Raw genomic sequence first — 14774 nt, 5'->3', positions numbered from 1 at the left:
AACACCCTGGTGGGGGTTTAACAAACTGCAAAACGGAATTTTTGACTGCATATAGCCTCTTTGTGCCAACCCTCAAGACCCTCAAACCTTCAACAGTGTGTGAAGCCAAATGTGTGGGTTGTGTTTCACTTAGACAGAATTCAAGGGATAGTAGTTCACCTGTTCTTATGAATTGTGAAATGATGTAGAGGTCCCTCTTCATGTCCTTGTTGCTCAAATCCTGCAGAGGTTAAAAAAAAACAGTATTAGGTACGAACCATGGGATTTCATTCTAATTTTGAAACAACTGTAAATGGAGTGGAAAGTTGGACACATTAAAGAGTTTACCGTGAATAAAGCACACAGTCGATCCATTTTCTCTGGGTTCTTGGGGCCACCATTTTTGCTGAGTCGCACCATAAACTTCTCACTGTGCATGAAAATAACAAGGCTGTGGATGATGTGCTCTTCATGACAGTTTTTTGGAGAGCAAACAGAATATAACCAACATGTAATGTCTGATGCAGAGGATACTGTACCATGAGGGAAAATGATGGTTTAGTTCTTCAAAAGCAGATTTGACACAGTAAAACAACCGTTATCAACAACCTTTCCAGTAAAGATCTATGCCATCTGGTTAATTTCAAAATTATTCTGCAGACAGTTCATAGGAAGGGACAATGAAACCAATAGAGCATCACAGTCCCGCCCACAGGAGTTTCCGGAAGTAAGAATTCAATGCAATTTCTCCATTGACAATTCGGGTATAAGCCATAAAAACTTAACTGCACATGGTAGACTCAAAACCAGCTACGGCTGTACTAAGCGAATTGTGTATGCTCATATAGATGCCAAAAGTTTTGAGATAAATGTATTTTATTCGCGATGTCTTGGATAAGTACTTCATTACCCACAATCCTGAACAATCCTACAATCCCACAGTGATGCCTCTGATTGGTGGAAAGGCCGTTATGATCATAGTTTGAAACTTTATCAGCGAAAATTATTGACAAAGATGGCGAGAGTCTTTTACTGCCTATGGCGAAAATCTTAATGTGAATAAAAACTTTCTAGACGAACATTGGTACTTGTATCAACAAGGATTGTGGTTTATATATCACACAAACTTAGTCAGGGCCAATACACCATCAAATAGAACACTGTAAATGCTAGTTTTTAACTTTTCAGGTAGCCGATAGGCCAATCATTAGCCTTTCAGACATTAGAATGACATTATAATGCTGCTAACATTAGCCTACATGCTGCAACACAGGTATGAAATATATTATGTTTTAGTGACCTTGTTGTTTCTATGAACATGAATTGTTGTTTATAGGAAACATCAACTTAGTCGAGGCATAAAAAGGCCTGTATATCCCCATTAAGTACTTAAACCTTTGAACTAGCTAGCTAGCTGATAGCACAAGCTGGATGCTGGATGCACTGCAGTAAAATGGTTAGTAAACCGTCCATGCCCCCGTGAATATTTCACTGTTTCAAGGACGAAATCAAGAGTGTCCAAAGGGGTGAAAACCACTTTAAATCGGGTCACATTATTGACTGTTGTGTGTCGAGGGTCAGCTTGTGGGTTTTGTAAGGGCCAGCATGAGGGACAAGACCTATCAAACCTACGAAGTTGTGTGGTGAGTTTTGCAGGGAGGTTGGTAATGCTAGTTAACATTAGCTAGGCTACTGTAGCCTTCATACTGTAGAGTCATATTATCAATTAACCTAGAAATACTTCTTCGTACATTTAATGAACATTTTGTGTAATAATTCACAGCAAGTTAATAAACTGAATATGGTGGTCCAAGAGCAGACCATGCGCCGGTCCATGCATCAGGATGGCAGTCAGATAAGAAGCACTGCACAATGTTGCTAACGTTAACCGCTTTCACACACACACGATATAAAATACACGATGGTAAATATAACATTCAATACCAAAACACTATTATTTACATGATTACTCCTGAAATAACTGATATTAACTATATAAAAATCACTGTTTGGAGAAAGGGTTCGCGTGCTGTCGCCGGTTGGAAATGATTTCGCGCTGGTTCGTGCTGCTTATATATTTTTCAGTGAGGCGCGGTGGATTCACAGCTCCAGTGGTAGAAAGATTGCAGCGGACCAGCTGTTGATTGCTTTCAGGTGCAGGTCACGTCATAATGCTAAAAGTTGCCGCCACAGCGGTCAATGTTAAGTCTATGGGATTTTATTGCTCTTTTATCGTAAATATCTCAAAAAGTATAAAGTTCACAAATATAAAAAATACATTGTACGATTGTCCGTTACAAGAGCTTTGTAGGAGTCTTTGAATGAGGTCAGACGGTTCAGCGGTTTCAGTTGCATTAAACGTTGAATTTGGTCGGAAGAAGAATAAGAAGAAGAACAGCGATAATAGTTCATTGCATTTACATGCAATGTAATAAGAAGAAGCCAGGAGATTTCAAGATAGTGGATTCCATCCACTATAATAAGAAGAACAGTGATAATAGTCCATTGCATTTACATGCAATGCAATAAAAACAGATAAGAAGAACAGTGATAATAGTCCATTGCATTTACATGCAATGCAATAAGAAGAAGAAGAAGAAGCCTAGGAATTTTCATGCACTCTAATAAGAAGAAATCGGATAACAGTAGAGTGCATTTTCATGCACTCTAATAAGAAGACTTGGAAGAACAGTATAGTGCATTTTCATGCACTATAATAAATCGGATAACAGTAGAGTATATTTTCATGCACTCTAATAAGAAGATGACTAGGAAGAACAGTACAGTGCATTTTCATGCACTGTAATAAGAAGAAGCCTAGGAAGAACAGTACAGTGCATTATTTTTTGAACAAAATAAATTGCACTTTTTTACAAAGCACATGGTGGTCCTATGCCAAATATGTATTGTGGGCATGCAGATATTATTATTATCATCGTAATAATCAATAACATAACAAGTTTGAGTACTGTACCAATTGATGTGTGTGCCAAATTTCATGAGTTTTTACCTATGGGAAGCACCTCTTTTGACATCACAATTCCATCATATTTTAGTGCGCATAAAATCCCAATTACCTCACTTCCTTTTGTGTATGGCTAATGGTACAACATTGGTACATGTGAATGTTGTTCAGTTTGGGGAGATACACACCAAATTTGGTGTGTGTAGCTGAAAGTATATGCCAACCACGGGATCAGTCGCATAAGGGGGCACTAGCGAGTCCCTGGGCCACGCCCGGGATCAAGCTTTGGTACCTAACTGCTTTGTGTAATACCTGATGTGTTTGCCAAAAATGTTTCGCCCACGTTAACTACCTCAAAAAAGGAAAACACTGAAAAAAACACAAATCGGAATAACCATAACAATAATCTTTCCAAAAACAATAGGCCTTATGCCCTTCGGTGCTCAGGTCCTAAAAAGCCCTTCTATGCAGACCTTTAATCAAATGAACAAAACATCAAAGTCCTGCAATTTTCCAAAAATCAAAGGCAGCAACAAACAATCTGGCCACCACGTGTGAAATTCGCTCCTCATTTGCAAAAGATTACACTTTTCCTTTGATAGGATTCAACTTTTATTGCTTCGCCCAATCTGCTATACACTGTCAATGTCGCCTGCTCTCAACTGAAATGAATGAAACACACAATGCTTTGCTAGCATGTATCAGTACCCTTATGCGAGGTGACTTACAAATGTTTTCAAATGTGTTGTTACTTGACCGTATACCTTTGCTCTCATCGTAATTCCCCTCACCTAATATGCTTGCCCTCTCTTAGGTCGTAGAGTGAGAAGAGGATGTCAGTGTCCTCGCCAATGGTGTTGTAAGTGAAGCTCTTTAGGTTCATGAAAAGGTGGTGAGGTACAGGAATGCGAAAGGCCTCTCCATGCCGGTGGCCCAAGCTGTCTCCCTGTGCAAGAAAACCATTGTTTTAGCCTTCAGATACTGCTCAAATAAGTATTTATTTTGCACTCACTATTATTTGGCAGTCTCACTTCTCAATTGACATACAAAAATTTCCTTTACATATGTTGTTGTTTCTGAATTCCTGTTATGCAGTGGCAAATTTAAAATCACATTGCACTTAATTACAGAATATGATTTCCTACTTAAAGGAATACTCTGGAGTAAAAACAACCTAGGCTCTATTTACATTAGATACCAAGTAAAACCTTTTGTTTGAGAGCAAAATGATGTTAATTGGTGGAGTTTTGAGTAAGACCTTTGTTTGCATTAGTAATGAAATGGTCTGCAATGGAAGTCTGCGGGGCAGGCTAGCACATCAGAAAACAAACACCATTTTATTGACAATGCTCAAAATACAATTACACTTCTGTACTTTTCTGTACAAAATACAATTACACTTAGTACTGCAAACTTTGAAAAAAGTACAGAGAAGTTAACAAGACCTGTTTAGGGAGGAAGAGAATCTTCTGACTTTGTGTACTGTAGCATCAAATCAGTGGGTGCCTTCAATCTTATAGCGCTGCACAGATCTGGCTGAATCTTACAATACAAACATGCCTCGTGTTCAGTCAGATCTACACAACGCTGAAAGTCGAACGCGCCCACTGATTTGACGCTACGGAACGCGAAGATTCCCTTCCTCCAGAAACAGGTCTTGTTATAACCTCTCTGTACACTTTCAAAGTTTATAATACTTTGTTTTTTAGGACATTCACCACACTACCACAGAAGTGCAATTATGTATATATATTTTTTTTTTTACTTTATTGTAGTGCTTTCATATCCAGTCACATGTTTTTCCTGTTGCACTTAACATTTTTACAGTTTAATATTATTTAATAACACTGTGAAACACAATGAAAAAAAAAATACATAAAAATAATAAAATAAATATAATAAAAAAGAATAGAAATGGCATTGATATGTGTTTATGAATGTGTGTGTGTGTGTAATAGATGTTTGTGTAAGACAATTATCCTACATTAAGCCATTAAAATACTTATTTTAATCTATTACTTATACTTATTTTGTCTATTAGGTGTTAGCTCCACTTTTTTAAGTTATTCCTAGCTACGAATGTAAACTTTTCCATTTCTACTACTTTCTACACATTCTATTGTGTTATACCATAAATGTTATTCTGGTGCTTTCGGTTATTTCCATATCCTTGTTAGTTACTTCAGTGCGGTAAGACATGGTATATTAAAGATATTTCGCTCATTCGCTTTTATCTTGCATTTTGTGTTAATACCAAAATAATTTTCTAATATCAGGGATTCCTTAATATCAATAATTTCTGTTATGGCCTTCTGTACCTCTTCCCAAAAGGACTTGTGAAGAATATATGTGTATAATTTGCTTTACTTTCCCCACATTCTCTCCAGCAACTACCTCCTGCTACAGGAGAAATTCTTCCATAAATATGAGGTGCAATGAACAATTAATTCCAAGCAAATTCTCTCCAACGTTTTGACTTACGTTTCTGGTAGTGTAAGTGGTAATGCTTGAAAGAGAATTTGTGGGAGTACCATCATCTTGACTATTTCCACTCTACTATATATCCCATCTGGTATTAGTTTCCACCTATTTAAATCCTGTCTTATCTTTCTTTCCAGAGTACAATAGTTGTTTTTAAAGAATTCATCCAAATTTTTACCTATGTAAATACCTAAATATTTTAGAACCTCTGTATCCCATTTAAAGGTATAACATTCTTTAAAAGTTTGTTTAATCTGTATTCCAATAGTTAGAGATTCACATTTATTTGTAACTGTAACTGACCCTAGGCAGATGGGTCTGGTGTAACAGGTCACATTCTATTGTTTAATAATTACACAAAGATGGTTTTTGCCTCGACACACCGCATATGTCTTCAGTAACAGTAAGAGTTGTAATGGGCCTCTGTAGTCTCCTGCCCCCTCTAATGTATCAGTATCAATTTTTCATATTCATATTTTGCTGTGCCCTTCAGCTCTTCCCTGTCTCTGTCACTCTGGGGAAGAGGTATGTTATTTGTCTATCCCTCCTTTCATATTATATTAAATATCTTCACCCTATACGAGTATGGTTTTCTTGGATAAAGCGAACCTAATTTAATAGCCAGAAATATGCCTGCCCTACCCTAATAAAGAAATATTTGGTTAACTGCGAGTGAATCCCGTTTGCAGCCGTAGAAAAAATGTCTAAGCCCTGGCTGTCAGTAGGAGCGCACAGTTCATTGGACGTGCCCTGCCGTGCCGTCCACATCTCTTCAGCACAGCAGCAGCAATGGCAACTCTTCGTTGAACTTTTAAGTGGTGTTCAATGGTGTTGCTAAGTAGGCCGAGTTAGGCCTATAGGCCTAAATCAACATTGAATTAGTTATTAGATGATATTAAAAAGAATCGGAATTATTTGTGGTTGACCTGGAAATTTCAACTTGGTGATCAAAGTTTTGGATTTCATGTTGACCGCGAGTTCAGAGCATTGTTACGTTGTGTCAGTATAAAGTTAGCTAGCCTAGTCTAACCAAATATTTGTCTTACTGCCATACAAATCTAAACCACAGTAGGCTCATGTTAATCTAATGGGCTTTGAGACATCTGTTTTGTCTTGTGACAAAGTCTCCTGGTTCAGTTGTTTCCAGTTTCATAGAAACGAGGATGTTACATTTGCAGTAGCCTAACTACAAAATCCCACCTAATAACATTAGGCCTACCAAGGCACTGCGTTGATGTTTCTCCATTTCTTGTTCTCTTCATCTATCAGGCAGCCATTGACGTTGGAAGTGAATAATAGAAAATAAAATAAAAAAGTCACCTTTTCCTCCTCTCTCAGGTTTAGAGAGTTTAAGGCTATTCGCATAGGATACTCAATGGTGCTATTTCACACGCATTATAGCTACCCCCACTCACCGGGGCTAGGTGGAAGGTGTTAATAGCCGATTGGCGTAGCCTACAGTGGACTAGGGCTGTCAAAATTGCTCAAAAATGACGTTCGAATTTTCCCTCTAAAATAAACACATTCGAATATATTGGAATATCTAGGCTATATTATTTGTGCATTATGTCAATGACGCGCATCACGTCATCTGTTTTTAACTTTTTGGAAACTTTTGAATTAACTATTAAGAAGATAAATATTTTTCGTTAGTTTTGGAAGTTTATTTTATGTAGCCTACAATGGCCTGTTCTGACAAAGCCGAAATTACTCCTTTTGAAACAATGAGTGCAGGCCGCGCGTTTGTATGGTTATATTGCTTGATGGGGGGGGGGGGGGATCCCAAGCAGCTTTCAGCCATATGGCTACTTTGAGAACATTTCCTAATTCACCCAAGACACTAATATTCAAAATGTTGAAAACTATTTTGGCATTGCCTATAAGCAGTTTAATTAAATGTAATGTTAGTTGTAAACAAACGGGCTACTTGGTGAGGCTTGGCCTCACAGATGCGCTCGTGCCTTAGATGGCAAGAAAAATCTTCATGATATAGGCCTATTACCGTATTTTCCGGACTATAAGTCGCTCCTGAGTATAAGTCGCATTAGTCAAAAAATGCGTCATGAACAGGAAAAAAACATATATAAGTCACACCGGACTAGAAGTCGCATTTATTTAGAAATGTATTTCACAAAATCCAAAAACAGAGACTATGTACCTGGACTATTACAGCCAAAAAGATTAATGTTAATGAAGGAGTGAAGGCAGCCAAGAAGAGGGCCAGATAGGCCTAATTGTAAAGCAAAAGATTCACTGAAAGAAAATACCATGTGGTACACCAAAATTTAGCTAAAATGTGGAGAATACAATGCAATCAAGCATTTTGGGCAATGTGGAGTCACAAGCTGGCAGCAGATTAAATGCTCACGAGAGAGAAAAAGATGGTTTTAAAAAGACGTGACCGAAGCAAGCCAGGCATAGATCTATAGGCCCGAAGTTAATTGTAAAGCAATTTACAAAAGATTCACTGAACAAAAATGATGATATCAAAAATCCTTCTAGTAACTTTTGTGAGGCTTGGTCCATTGATAATGTACGTCAAGTTTCGTGGCGTTCGGACCAAATTTGTGACCTGTGAAAATTTTGTTTCGCTTTCGCTTTCAAACGCTGTTCTAACGCAAATCGGAATCCCAGCAGGCTGTTACATATTTTATGGTGCAGCCACCAACGCGGCAAATAACGGCCTGTCCGATCAAGCGCTCAAAACTCTCGCCCGTGGTCCTCCGACGCCCATCACTCTTATATCAGATCAAGTCTCTCTGATCTGAGGGAATTAGCGCACCTCGCGCTCTCCCGTCAAATTTGTTCGCGTGGTCCTGGCTATAGGGTCCCTCATCTTTAACGCATTTTTTGGGGTGTATTGCGGAATCCTGCACGACTCCTGCCTGCACAGTTGACTCCTCCACGATCCCGCAAATCACTTCAGGACCCTGGCCAGAGATTTCGCCAAACATGCTTTTCTATTATGCCATTATATCTGTTTGCAAATTATGGAATGTGAACTAGTAAGTGGAGTGTTACCGTGGATTTTTGCAAAACAAATAACAGGCTCTAGGTGGAGGTAAAAGTGCGTTTTTTTCTCACCTAAAACCGGCTGATTTATGTTGTTCTGTCGGAGCATTGTGTCGGTTTCAGTGAATAAGCCTGAAAAAAAATCTTGCCAACTGCAGCTTTAAGTAATGATATAGGTCTATATGATGCACAATCCGTGGCATCTTTCCCTTCTTTATGTATTAGTGTTATACTGTAGATGATGCCCATGTTTGCGCCCATTGTCTTGTAACCAATGCATACCTGTATGCTCTAACCAGTAGGGGACTTACCTGGGGCCGTATTCACAAAGAATTTTAAGGCTTAAAGTAGCTCCTAACTGGCGAATTTAGGAGCAACTCCTAAAAATAATGGGCGTGTCCCTCCTAACTTTAGGACTTTTTTTCACTAAAAGTAATTCACGAAGCATTTTAGACCTAAAAGTAGCACCTAAGTCTGGGACAGCTTAAAAGAAGTCGAGAGGACTCCTAACTCACTAAGACCTATTCACAAACAGCTGTTTGTGGCATTTCACGTTGCGATGAAATGCGTAGCCTATGCGGCAACAGGAGCTTCCAATCGCGAGGGAACAATTTTGCATTCATAAAAGGGATGCAATAACGCCACCAACAACAACCAAAACTACCCATTGTTAACATGTGAATTAAATGTAACATTTCATTGTGAATCAAATTAAAATGTTCTCCTCTTTGCAAACGTAGGCATATGGTGACAGATTAATTTAACAATGTTGCAAAGATAGCCTACTGCATCAATCCGTAGGCCTATGTTTCATTAGGCTACTAGGCTATTTGTTTTGCCTTACTCTTTATTCATTTAGGCTAGGGCTTTTTATTCAGTTATTCATCATCTTCCGTCCTTCGCACTACTTCTGTAGCGCACGCATTCTCATACCTGTCACTCATCATCGTAAGGGAGGTGTTTGGAATCATTTCCGCGTTACAATCATCAGCCAATCAAGGTTGTCACTTCAGTCAAGCTCGTGCATGAGTAATGACGTCATCCATAGCAACGAAGACTCTCTCTTAGTTTAGGAGTTGTCATTTTTCCTTACTAAGAGTAGGTCTGAAATAACCTGACCCTAGCCAGATGAATTTCGCTCCGCCTAGCTCCACTCATCCATCTGGAACCGATCCATTGAAATGTTGCTTCAGAAGGCTGGACCTAATCAAAAAATGGTTGCATATGATTGAATAAGCCACTTGTCCGTCATCTATTGACGTGCTACTTCAACCACTCTCATCGAAGCCAACCCGTGACGCTGATAACAGTCTCACAGTCGCTTCTACGCTATGTCACATCTATGAAACTCCCGCCCTGCGTCCTGATTCGCTAAACCATAAAGTTGGTTGGAGAAATCACTCTCAATGGAAGAGGTTCCAGATGGATGTGAGTGAAGCTAGGCGGAGCTAAGCGGAACGACATTCATCTGGCTAGGGCCAGGTTAGGTCTGAAATTCTTTGTGAATAACTTTTAAGAGAAAACTCCTAGCTAAAATCTTTTAGTGCGATTTAGGAGTACTCCTAGTGGTAAGATAAAAGGCTTTGTGAATACGGCCCCTGATCTTTAAAAACTTTGTAGAATTAATTTAGAAAACCATCATCACCTGGAGATTTTCCAGTTTTCAACTCCTGTATTTGCTTATATACCTCTTGTACTGTTATTGGTTTTGTTAGCTTTTCATTATTTAGTTGTGTTACTTTATACTTTGAACATTGTCAATGGTATAAAATAGCGTTTGTTATTTGACGTGCTACCTTGCTGCACAGACTTTCATTGTAGACCATGCTCAAAACAAAAATATTTGTACAATATGCAACAGAATGTTGTCCTACCTGGGTTGTGCTCTGTTGGACGCTGTGTCTGCTAGAGAGATGCTTTACAGGGTTAAAGGCAAAAATGATAACATTACATACACTACAAATGTCACATACAAACATAATTATTGTCTTTACAAGAAAGATAAACAATGATGCTTAAAATGGAAAAGTCCCTTCTATCAAATTAATTAAAGTTGATTTGTCATTAATAGAACAAAAGAGATGTGACAATACAATACTTGACATTACACAATAAAATAGCATTGTTATTCTACAGCAGTTGAGGCCTGTCCATACGATGAACTGCCCCCCCCCCCCCCCAAACAACAAACAACAAACGAACTGCCACTGAACATACTTCTTTGCCTTGTTAAGGTTCAAGGTCCCTTTCTCCTCTCTGGCACTGACAATAGAGCCAGCTTTCCTCATCAGTCTGTCCAATCACATAGCACCCCTTTTCTTAATGCTGCCTTCCCAGCACACCCATGGTATAGACAAAAATCCTGGCGACGTCTGACCTTTAGAACATCCAGCCCCAGAAAATACAGCTAGCTCTATCCTTTTTTGTTAAGTGTATCTGTGTTTATGGACCAGTCCAGTTCATTGTCCAAATGCAGCCCCAGGTACTTGTAGGTCCTGAGTACCCTCAATGGAGGCTAGTAGCATAAGGGAGTTATTTCATCTGGCAGCAATTAAACAAATAAGACATCCTTCATGACATCACATTTAAAGAAGAATTCCAGAGATTGTTCATATAGTTCTCCGTTTCTCAAGGTCACGAGTACTGTCGGTATGAAAAAACCCAGAAAACAATCAGTTCTACCTAGCTTGAGTTGCTGCAGATAGTGGCTAGAGCTGCCAGGCAGCTACAATGCTACACTCTGGGGGCATGTTCATGAGCCCCAATGTTCATCCCCCCGAGTGTAGCACTGTATTGTTGTTTTTTTCTTGTACCGACACTACTCGGTGACCTCAAGACTCAAGAAAAAGAGATCTATGTGAAAAATCGCCAAAATTCTCCTTTAAAATGATTTCCGGGAGGAAGCATGCAGATAGTAGCCTGACGAGCCAGACCCACATTAAAATGTAGGCTCTGGACACTCACCATTCGCAGTGCTCAGTCCGAGGGGCGGGATAATCAGTTGTCTTTCAAATTCCCTCTGCACGCAATAGGACAGCGGCAGCGCTATGAGTCCCATGCGTTTCCCACCAGCGGAGATAGTTGGCTAGTTCAAACGTTTGCCAACTTAATAAAAGCTTAACTCGTGTCACACTGTTCGCCAACAGCAACATCCATCTTATTTGTTTTCAAGTAGCAGGGAATTCAAGCCAAACCGTTGCAACTCTGCCATCAATCATTATGTTAAGCCCACCTAACGACTCTATACACGATTTCATTGGCCTGATTTAGTTTCGATTTCTGGAGCTCACAAGCCAACGGAGAGTTGCTAGACTTTGCTGCCGCTAGGGGCGCGTCTAGATTTATAGGCTATGCAGATAGACAAATAGATTGAAGATGCATCTTAAATCAGGCTTATCTGACATGACAGTTTAAAAAGAGAAATCTGGTGAGTTTTCACATAGATTTCCGTTTCTCAAGGTCACCGAGTACTGTTGGTATAAAAAAAACCTCACTTTTGAAAAAAAAACCAATCACTTTTAGGTATCAGCCATATACCCGATTTACTCATACCCTATGTATTATGAACGGGCAGCAAAGTAAAGGGGAGGGTGAGAAAGGTCAAAACCTATGTTAGATCACATCCTGAGGGTATGCTTTCAGAAAATATATGGTTTAGGTGGTTGAATCAGTTTTCCCTAAATGGTACAGCCCAAAAAGGTATTAGCCATATACACTATTTACCAATACCCAATGTATTATGCATGGGCAGCATACTAATGAGAAGGGTGGGACATGTCTCATGTCATGTTAGATCACATCCACAAGCTTTCAGAAAATATATGGTTTATATAGTTGAATCAGTTCATCCTTCATGGTACAAACCAAAATGTATTATGTGTACACTCTCTTCACCTAAATCCATAAACCCCATTCATTTCAATGGTAAATTTACTTTAGTGGTCTACCAGGTACAGTGGGAATGAGTTTATTTCTTGTTAACATGTTTTTTTCTTAAACTCTGGGACCAGGGCTACAAGAAAATACCACTTAAGTCTAGTAGGGGGGGGGGGGGGGGGGTGCATGTGGACCCCTCCTAGCCCCTAGACCATATGTATGACAAATACATATGCCCAATCTTCATCCAATCATCCTACTGCCAATGGGTGATGGCAATGCTGCTTTTAGACTGGCCTCTAACCTGAAAACTGCCTGGCTTGGTAGTACCTGCCAGGGGTATATCCCCCACCAGTATAGTCTTCACACACACAAGCCTCCCTACCACGACAAGGTAGCAACAACAGGGGAGTTTTCTTTTCTTGTTTTTAGTTTTTCTTTTTTCTTTTTAAAGTTTTTCTTTTAAAAATCCAGCCTGGATCCTGGACCCCTTCTCTGTGGCTCTTGGTTCTGGCACCCCTCAGTTCCTGGTTTGTTCTTTGCTTAGTTCTTCCCCTCTGGGTCATATTCATCTGATAAATCAGGCAACTGTGAGTTTGTAATGACTAAGGTGGCTATTCTGACTTTCTTCTGATGTTATCTGTGGGGGAATGTCATTAGGTAAGGCTTGTTCGCAAATAATAAAAATGATGTGGCAAGTGACCCAGGTGGTAAGTGTGGCAAGTGACTTCAAAATTATTGCGTTTATGCATACATTAACTTACTGAATGGACAAGAATATGTTAGTTATTTGGTCCCTGTTTTTTCTACTTGTGACTTTATGTCTTCTTGGCCATAAGTGAATTACGCCTAGTGTTGAGCTCATTTGCATATTTAAAATTGATTTTTCCAAGAAACTTGTAAAACAAATTTTACCTTCCATGTATATTTTCACTGCGAGGTTTGATTGTGATAGGAGTAAAGGAAAAAATAAGCCCATTAGGGTGTATTTTGGGCAAATGCGATTAGTATGTTGCTCATTTTCATATTCAAATTAATTTTCAAACAAACTTCTAATACAAAATGTTTTACTTTTCATGCAGACTTTCATTCACATAAAGGGAGAAAATAGTCCCATAGGGGTGTATTGTTTTCTGGCCTTATACTGGCACACATCTTGGATTGATGAGAATTAAACATACCGTAAAACTTCAAATAATAGCCGAGTCCCAAATGGACGCCTGTCTCTTTTAAACGCCTGGCGTGGCTACAGGTTTGGGTTAAAGGCCGGTCTCCAATAGACGCCTGGTCTGTTTTTTAGTTCCGGATTGTATTAAAACCCGTCAGATTGTCTGTTTAAAGCCCGTTGCAGAAAGGAGTTCCCAGTCAGCACACATACCTCTCCAAGACGCATGGAAAAGAACCGAACAGCTTAATTACATCGCGTTCCATTTAGAACGTCTTATTTTGATCTTACAAACAGTGGCGGCATCTCACTGTTAATGCGTGTGCGGCGGCATCTCACTGTCAATGTGTTTACATCTACTCGAGATCTTCTTGTCTTAATTATGATCGCGTTCCATTTAGAACGTCTTGGGTGTGAAATAGACGCTGCACGTCGTTGCAAGCCGTCGCAAAGCATTCACCATATCTAGTCACATTTGCAAGGTTTTATAATGTTGCATCAAGTTGCTGGTTAATAGAATGTTGCAGCTCATCTCGTTGCGAATCTTTGGTGTGATTTGGACTTGAGTATGGTGCAGACTGCGCACGCTAACGTTATGATTAGATGAAATGAAATTACATGAAAAGACTGCGGTGGGGAAAAGCTAGAGTTCCAAATTCTATAACTTTTTTCAATATGAGCTATGCCTATTATGTCCGACTTCGTCATCGCTCAATTCATCCCTTGTGTTTAAAATTTGCGGATAGGCCTATAAGCTTGTTTTTATGCTGGCAACAAAAAATGATTCGCGAACGTTATTCTTTATTCTAAATGCGTACTGCCATGGCGATAAAGAGAAAGAAGTAGGCTATGATTTGAAATGTAAGCTGAATAAAATACGGGAGAAAGAATATGGTTCATGTTCCCTCATGCTGTTTCATTCGTGCTGAAAAGGAGGGAGAATGCAACATTACGCACGTTCCATTTTTGCATAAATAATTACTGAACGGTTTTGGTCAGGGCTGATAATGCAACTGCATTTGACAAAGGACGATATAGGCTAGGTTGCTAGTGAAAAAATATATGCTTTCAGTGTGATACGATCTCTTTGTAAATTACGTTTGATTAAAAAGTGTTTAATCTGTTCTGGCTATCCCCGCTATTTGGATCTTACTGTATCTCACTCAATGAACAACATCTCAACACTAAATGCATGATGATCCGTAAATGTCATTAGATAGTCATATAGGTAGACATTCAGTGTGTTTGAAATAATTAATTTGGTAATATTTTCCATCTTTGCAGAGGAAAAGTTTT

General features: G+C 39.2%; 1 protein-coding gene across 1 annotated transcript in view; it reads right to left on the bottom strand.

Moving 5' to 3' along the window:
• The window catches only part of dock3 (dedicator of cytokinesis 3), an 835931-nt gene that overhangs the window by 646387 nt on the left and 174770 nt on the right, over positions 1-14774 (bottom strand). The window contains 4 exon segments of the mRNA XM_076267926.1: positions 160-220; positions 328-409; positions 3736-3890; positions 10312-10353. Coding sequence (XP_076124041.1) covers positions 160-220; positions 328-409; positions 3736-3890; positions 10312-10353 — 340 coding nt within the window.

This window comes from Alosa pseudoharengus, unplaced genomic scaffold (genome assembly GCF_046254945.1).
Source record: "Alosa pseudoharengus isolate Yale_2024_CS ecotype anadromous, Long Island Sound unplaced genomic scaffold, YU_APseudo_1.1 YU_APseudo_1.1_scf_5, whole genome shotgun sequence".
Lineage (NCBI taxonomy): Eukaryota > Metazoa > Chordata > Actinopteri > Clupeiformes > Clupeidae > Alosa > Alosa pseudoharengus.
The sequence above is the reverse complement of the archived record's forward strand: the minus strand, read 5'-3'. Positions and strand labels throughout refer to the sequence as shown.